This window comes from Camelina sativa, chromosome 13 (genome assembly GCF_030686135.1).
Source record: "Camelina sativa cultivar CO46 ecotype springtype chromosome 13, ASM3068613v1".
In the NCBI taxonomy this organism is placed as follows: domain Eukaryota; kingdom Viridiplantae; phylum Streptophyta; class Magnoliopsida; order Brassicales; family Brassicaceae; genus Camelina; species Camelina sativa.
The window spans coordinates 3,150,516-3,158,757 of record NC_141892.1 but is presented as its reverse complement, the minus strand read 5'-3'; the positions used below and the strand labels follow the sequence as shown (position 1 = coordinate 3,158,757).

General features: G+C 34.9%; 2 protein-coding genes and 1 pseudogene across 3 annotated transcripts; 1 reads left to right on the top strand and 2 right to left on the bottom strand.

Moving 5' to 3' along the window:
• The first annotated feature begins 360 nt into the window (after positions 1 to 360).
• LOC104734833 (protein SUPPRESSOR OF PHYTOCHROME B 5 pseudogene) lies at positions 361 to 1,170 on the top strand (annotated as a pseudogene). The gene has a single exon (XR_015578844.1). The product of XR_015578844.1 is annotated as a protein SUPPRESSOR OF PHYTOCHROME B 5 pseudogene (transcript).
• Positions 1,171 to 3,236: 2,066 nt separating this feature from the next.
• LOC147929157 (uncharacterized) lies at positions 3,237 to 4,274 on the bottom strand. Its single transcript, XM_087482745.1, has one exon. The coding sequence runs from the start codon at positions 3,899 to 3,901 to the stop codon at positions 3,395 to 3,397; it is 507 nt and encodes a 168-aa protein (XP_087338871.1). The 5' UTR covers positions 3,902 to 4,274; the 3' UTR covers positions 3,237 to 3,394.
• Positions 4,275 to 4,908: 634 nt separating this feature from the next.
• On the bottom strand, positions 4,909 to 6,636 carry LOC104734832 (uncharacterized). The gene has a single exon (XM_010454489.3). The coding sequence runs from the start codon at positions 6,333 to 6,335 to the stop codon at positions 5,187 to 5,189; it is 1,149 nt and encodes a 382-aa protein (XP_010452791.1). The 5' UTR covers positions 6,336 to 6,636; the 3' UTR covers positions 4,909 to 5,186.
• Positions 6,637 to 8,242: the final 1,606 nt, after the last annotated feature.

Here is an 8,242-nt window from a genome sequence, read left to right as displayed (position 1 = left end):
TATGTTTGTCTTGTATTATTTAATTTTTATACGTAAATTTAGGTAGTGAGCTGTTCTTTGGTCAGAAAGAAGATGAGAGATAAATAGCAATTCTCAGGTGTTTTAAATACAACCTCTTCTCCATCTCTATCTCTTCCACCCAACCTCTCCCCTTATCTTTTATAAAAGTCAGCCTCTAATTATCTTTTAATTTCCTCAAAAAAAAAACAAAATCAAGTTATTTTCATTTTTCTCTTTTTTTTTTGACAGAATATTCCCTTTTTCCCAAAGTAATAACTCTTAAATTATATTCAATTAATTTTTTTCTTTTTCTAAAAAACCTCTTATTTTGTCTTTTATCACCAAATGCATTTACATACATACACTGATAGACACACACATTCACATATTTTATATACGCGTTTTACGTCCATACACTGATGATATACGCATACTTGCTTGTTGGATTGTTTACTTAATATCTCAGCTTCTTCTTGTTACTGTCTCACTTTAGGGTTTTTAATTTTTGTTGGTCTCTTTGTTTAGGGTCTCTTTTTCGTTTCTTCTTCGTCTATTTATTATATATATATAGACACAAAAACGAGAGTTGTAATTAGAAAGGAAATGGAGTCTGCAAACATCTTAAGATCCGATGAAGATTGTCGCAGCTGTGAATCTGGATGGACGATGTATTTAGCCTCACAGTCTCATGATCATAATCACGACGGCTGTTACTATGACGATGATGATGAAGAAGAAGAAGAAGATAGCGATGGTGGTGATTCGATGGATTCTGATGCATCTTCTGGTCCCATGGAAGCCACATGTCTCAAACTTGCCCAAGAGATTGAGGAGCAAAACTCTGTAATGAAGAAGAAGAAAAAGACTAATGAAGAGATGGTTTTGGTGGAGACGACTAGGGTTCACAACAACATCAATGATGATGAAGATGATATTGATGGAGATAATCATGATTATGATGATGCTAATGATAGCTACAGTGTAGTTCATAGCTACGTTGGTTCTGTTAGACAAAAAGGGTTAGTTTGATTTTATATATTGACTTTGTGTCTATGTTTATTCAAGTGTTATGTTCAATTCCAATGTTATTTTTCTTACATGATCCCAAATGTTATGTCCTTTTGTTTTAATTATGAAAAAAATAAATATCTCTATACGATGATTTGCTAATTATGTAGTGTAGCTATGTTAAAGACGTGTGTGAGTAATTAAAACGCGATCATAGTACAGATACAGCGATGAAGATGATGAATTGATGATAATGATGTATAGCTTGGTTCTCTTGAGGTGTTCATCAATGCATTCCATCATGGGTTTCTTTATGGTCACCATAGTACCCCCATTATGGAATTAGGTATGCCATCTTAGTTTACTTATTCTAATTATTATTTCTATATGTATTAATTTTTTCATACTACATATATACATTAACTTTTTATGATATCTGCTATGTTTACATCACATTAATGAGAATTTATAATTTTATAAATAGAAATTTATTATCTATAATAAATAAATTTAATGATTTTAGCTATTTTAACGATTGATCCAATATACTATACCCACAACCAGAACGTGTCAGGCTTATCATTTCAAAACCAATTGATAATTAGTGGAGAAATTAAGACATATCTTCTCTATATACTAATGTTAAAATCATCTTCACGCGCAAGGCGCAATATAGAATCAACATTTTAACACATGTTGACAAATCAATATATGCAAACTATCTTAATTAACCTCCACGTACGGCAACTTTTAAAAATGAACTCCACCTCTAGCTACTAAAATCACCATTGCAAAGCAATAAACCAAAAATATATCTATATTCATAATTATGTGCAGAAAGGATTTGTGATCATCCTCTTCTAATGACATGTAAGGAGCTCACTTGTTGGACAACACATATACAGCAACAAAAAATTGAAGTAAGCTTGTCATCTTTTTAGTAAAGAACACTACACTGATTGATTGAACAATACAAAAAAAAAAAAAATTGTATACTTACAAGAAATATGAACATTTAGAACTTTTTTTTTATAAATAATGTTGCATAGATTTGGTTGGCATTGACACACACGTGCACACAGTGTGAGTTGTATTATAATTGAGAATCGAGACAGAAAATAAGAACCCATCATCTTTGGTTGTATCTTTAGTACAGACAGGGAAACATGTTTTGTGACCATAGGGGACATATCTCTTCTGCACGTGTATCTCTCTGCAATTCTTTTTATTTTTTTTGTCCTTTTACCCCAAGTTTGTTTTTGACATTTGTTCACATGCACCCCCTGCAGTAACTACACAAATTGATCTATAGTTCGAGACTAATGTCGAATCATTGCTCCTTATACGTACCCCCAACAATTGCTTCCCACGTTTTTTTTTTAAGATTTGATTAGGATTGGATCCGAAGAGGATGTTTAGAAAAAAGGTCTATGGATTTCACATGAGTTTTAGTTTAATTAAGTACTAAAAAAAGAAGACGTTTCATTGACTCGATATACACACACAAAAAAAAGCTTAACATAAAGGTGTATGATTTTAAACAAATAATGAAGGTTATATATGGACTAAATTGAGATTTTTAAAAGTACTCGGTATAGTTTCAACTGAGTGTACAACCACGAAAACAATACGGATATGTCGATTTGTCGATAGTTTGTGAGAAACCTTTTTGTTACGTTGTCATCAATTGCAATATTATAGACATATTTGTTCGGGAAGTATAAGTGTGTGGCCGTGTGGGCATCTTATATGGCAACAGTATATATATTTTCTTATTTTAATTTTTGTGTGCCAAGATTTTGTTTCTTTTCGAACAAGTTTTTACGATAGATTTTTTCTTAACAGCAAGAATTTTAAATCACCAGATCATCTCTGCTTTAACAACATATCTACTTATTGGATTATTGTTGTTTATCCGTAAAAAAATCATAACGACAAACCCACAATTGGTTCAATACTAATATGTATATATTAATTATGATGAATTCCTCGAAAATATTTCATTAAATTTATCAGTATGAAACCATGTTAATATCAATTTTTGACATTAATCTATGTACTTGTCTCGTCATTTGCTGTTAAAAGGTAAAAACAAAACAAATGACATTTGTAGATTCCTACAATTTTTTTCTGACGGAGATTTTTTTTTTTCTTTTTTCAAACACGGAAGCTTTTAGAAGAACCAATGGGAAAGTAGAAATCAAAGGGAAGAAGAAGCAAAAGAGATATTAAGAGATTCATGAAGCAATATATATATAAACACAATTATTCAATCTAGTGTAAGTATATATAATCCACTAGATAGCTTTAATTAGTAGTATATAAGCAAATAATGTTTGAATTGAAGCATTGGAGTATATAAATATAACCTTTTTCGGCTTAAGAGTTAAGTTGGTTGATGTGGATATTGTTGATTTAAATCAAAACCATTGATAAATCTTGGCGTACCATCATCGTGTTCTCCATTGAATATAGTATATTCCTGAAATAATGAAGAGAGTGTCTCTTTGAGCTGTGAATTCTCTTGCAAGATCTGGTTGCTGTACTCCAACAAGCTGATATATTTGTTAGACAAGAACTGATTGGACCCCATGATTTGTGCTACTTGCATTTTCAACCATTCCATCTTCTTCCTCTCCCGCATCCGCGATCTTCTTACCGATTCTCGATTAGACGCCCTCCTCCTTAGCCTCTTCTCTTGATCCACCACAACACTCGGTTGATGATGATGGTGCTGTTCATGATTGTCGACTTGATGATGGTCATGAACATGGAAGTCTTCATCATGTGGGTTTTGTAGGAACATCGAGTTGAAATCATTGTTACGAGATGGATTTCCTTCGGAAAGATTGAAATAATGAGAAGGGTATTGTTGATCTTTATCAGCCTCCATGTTTGGTTTTTAGATGATGGAATTTGAGAAAGAAATATAGAAAGGGAGAGAGAAAGAGATTTTTGGATTACAATAATAATCTTTAGATCAGAGAAAGTACATATATATCTTTGTCTTGTAGCTCAAGTTGAAGTTCTTAAGTAAACCCTTTAACCAAAAACAAAAAAAGTTTATCTTTTTTAACTAGTGAGATAAATAAATTTAATTGCATTGAGTCATTAAGCATTCAACAGTTATATAAATGTTCTTAACTGGGGTTTCTTGTTCAGCCAGCGTCTTCTTTATGCATTTGGAAATTTTCACCAGCTCCTAGTTAACTACAGTTTCTAGTGGCACACCTTTAACCTTTTGACAAAATTGTCACTTGCAGTTTCACATCTGTCAAGGTTAATTTTGTCAAATTTAAAACGAAAAAATTAAACATATATAATATAGATAACATTTTCATCAAACATAGAAACAAGAGTTGAAAATGAATATATAAATACGTGACTTTTATTGATGAATCTCATGAGCTCTAGTTTCTTTTAAAGCTGTTCGGTTTTCATGTCCTTTACTTTTATAACTTTCACTAAAACCAAATTTATGCGAAAACTCTTGGTGTTCATCTGTTGTAATTCAATGTTGCTGTGTTGTCAGTATTTTAAATATGGCTCTGTAAAAATAAAATGTTTGTTTCTAAACACAATTAACCTCTAACCAAAAACATTAGTGCGCCACAGCAAAATGAGTCATTAATGTTTACTGTATTTCTTAAACAAGAGGTACCGATGAACTTTGAAGATTAGTAAGGGACAAAAAATAACAAAAGAAGATTGTGATGTGTAACAGATTTCAATTCAGTAAGATTAGGTTTACCAAACGGCAACGTTGTTTCCACAAACGGATTAATCGAACTCTTTTTAACATAAAAAAGCTGTCAAGCAAAAGAAATTGAAAACCAGGGTTGATTTAAATCGTAGCTACTAGTTATTATTTGTAAATATCAAATCCAGACAACATTCGCATAAACCAAAAAAAGTATATATATATATATATAGGTAATAAACCAGGTCAATAAAACGAGATCAAAGCAAGGCAAACATCAAAATAAATACATATGTTCTTCTATGTAAAGCTAGCCTCCTAAAGCTTTCACCATCACATAGGTCACACAATGAGGCGGGATACTAGAAAAAAAAGAAACAACAAAGGAGACGCTTGACACAATCCAGACATAGAATATATATACATTCTTAACTCTACTCAACACAAAAAATCTTACATAGAGGATGATGTGTACCATTTACAGAGCCAGGTCAAAAGTACTTGTTGTTCTCTGGATCTTCCTTTGCTCATACTCTGCATCATCTGTAGGCAATTCATGGCGACAAACAGGACATGTGTTCCTTACTTTGAGCCACGGTACAATACATTCACTATGATACTTATGATTACAGGGCAACTGAACCGCTTCGTTTCCGATATTCATCTCATCTTTGCAAACCGCACAGACAACCACACCCACACCATCATCATTGCTCTCACCTTCCAATCGAACCATTGGGAGATTCTTGAGAAAAGATTTGGAAGTTGGGGGTAACCCGAGAACGGAAACCTCAGCATCAGCAAACTGTTCAAACAACATCTCATACTCGTTTGTTTGAAAATAATCGTCATGGTCACCAACAATATACAGCTCTCTGTTTTCCACATCAAAGTTGATCTCCAGAGTATGATTCAGCAAAACTTCCCACCCACGATTTCCCTCTGCTCTTTCCCTTGTTGGTAACTCCTCTAATGAGATAATCGGCGAGACAGAAACCGAAACTGAACTTTCGTCGTTGAAATCAACTTCAGCAAAACCGCTTCGTAACTCAATCTCTTCCCCTACAACATCACCAACACCATCATCAACTTCCTCCCAATCAAATTCATTAGCAGCAATTGTGACTCCACGATCTTCTAACTGGAGTGAATCCCAACAAAGAGGGATAGTCACACTAACATCATCATCATATTCACCATCAACATCATCATCATCATTGACATAGACATCTTCTTCATCCAAATCAATCCCCCAAATCTCCCTCTCATTCTCAAGATCCTCACCATCAGAACCCGATTCGACAGTAATCAAACGGATATTACTCCCCAACGAAGCGATATCGCGAAACTCAGGCCCAAAATCCCTCCGCTCAGCGAAGAAATCGTCGTCATCAGGTTCATCAAAACCGTTACCAACATCAATATCACTACTACTATCACCTAAATTCTCAACAACAACACTCCCGCCAGATTCCAACCCTAATTCAATAACCATGTCGCAACCTCTTCCCTCTATCACACCAAAACAAGACTCGGATCGCGATTCGTTACCAAAATCACCATGGACACTATCGTGGTGAGGAGGAGTTACCTGAGACTGCTCAACTCGCTGGTGTGACAGATCCATGAAAAAAGCTAGAGAAGGAAGGAACGAGAGAAAACTACGACTGAATCTGAAACCAATTTCGTCGCCTCAAACACACGGCGGAGGAGGAGGAACAAGAGTAATCTCAGTATCGGACGAATTGTGAGAAATCGTTGAATCGAGCGAGGAGGATCTGCGTTATAAATTCTCACCTCGTTGATGCAAGACGCCGTCGTTTAGTCGAACCGAAAACGCATGAAAATCTCCGAAAGCGCTGAAAAGGGCCGGGTCGAACTATTGGGACATGTGCCCCATATCGGCCCATGGCCCATAATTTATCGTTGCTTTATTTTTATTTTGTTGTCAAAATGTATCATGCTTTTATTATTTGACATAAAAAAAGGAGTTTTTTTTTCTAGAGTGAGATACTTTTGGACCAAGCGAAATACATTATTATTCTTCTTTTTTGATTGGTCCAAAAGTATCAGTGGAATAAAAAAAAATTGCTATAGAGGAGACACTTGTCGAATTCTGAATGGGCCGCGTCCTAATCGAAATCGCCATCCAGTAAGAAGAATAATACTAAATAAATAAATAAAATAAAAAAGGGAAAGCCCAAGTCCAGCACGTGAGAAAAAGAGCCACGTAAGCGAGAAACCAGTGTGGGAACAGAACAAAAGAAAACACATCTTCTCTTTTTTGTGCAATTGATGAATTGAGAGAGAGTCTGTCTTCTCTCGTCTCTCTTGTCGTCTCTTCTCTTCTGAATGTGATGGTATAATATTAGTGGTGATATTTATTAAATAAAACTCTCTCTCCACAGCTTTCGCTTTCACGTATTATCAATGACCCATAAACCGACAGGTCACTCGAGAAAGGACAGCACATGCCCTCTCCTTCTATTCCCAGCATAATTTATCTTATCTTCTTTATTTCTTTTAATCCTCCATTAAAAACGTCATTAGAGAGAATATCCCTTTTTCATTATGTTAACGAGACAATGATGTAATTGTTATAACAGTAGGTTCCATGGTAAAATATGACTTAACACATATTACATATTTTTAAGTTTGTTTTGGTGATTAGTTATATACGTCTTTTGACAACTCAAAGCTAATTGTCTTTGTAATGAGGTTACAATTCCACAATTGTATAGTATAGTGTTAAATTGGCAACTCAAGACTAGAGAGAGCAGCAAGCACCAGAGAGAGAGAGAGAATCACAAGTGTCTGCTATTTATTCACAAAGGGACTAAGAAAGAACATAATATTCACAAAAAAGGACCCACGATTTTTTATTACTTTACTTTACCTCGAGTTGTAATGTAATAGTGTAATACCTCTCTCTCTCTCTCTCGCTCTCGCTCTCTCATATTTATTTCTGTCAGAGTTAAAAAAAAGGAAGAAAATAAATGCTTAGGAGGAGGAGGACCCATAGGGATGAGTAAAATTGCCTCACGTGATACCATCACGAGAAAGTGACCGGTCGCCACCGCTTCTCTCTCTAGTAAGGCACGTGCCCCTCACGTCTCTTATCTCTCTCCCTCTCCCATTTTGCGCCCGTACCAATTTAACGGCAGCGCAACGTTCGTTTGGAGTTAAACGGAGTTAAACGGCGTCAAAAAAGTGTCTTCTCTTATACAACAAGATTCAACAGTACCGGCGACTCTCTAAAGGGACCCACCGCACGCCGAGACGGAAGGCAAGTGTGCCTGATTTACATTAACGGCAGGGAATGGGCACCCCCACGTGACCACCCTCCCTCTTGCAAATCTCACTTTTCACCTTCTTTTTTTTTTTACTGACTGTATATAATAACGGCTATAGTTCTTTTCTGATATTTTTGTAACCTTATTTCAGAAATATTTCACTTTAGAATAAATATTTTATTTGGACGATCCACTTATTTTGGTTCATGCCAAAAGTAAAGCAATCTTGTTATCAAAGGAA

Coding starts and splice junctions, on each gene's coding strand:
- LOC147929157 (XM_087482745.1), bottom strand. CDS start 3,901: ATGGAGGCTGATAAAGATCAACAATACCCTTCTCATTATTTCAATCTT.
- LOC104734832 (XM_010454489.3), bottom strand. CDS start 6,335: ATGGATCTGTCACACCAGCGAGTTGAGCAGTCTCAGGTAACTCCTCCT.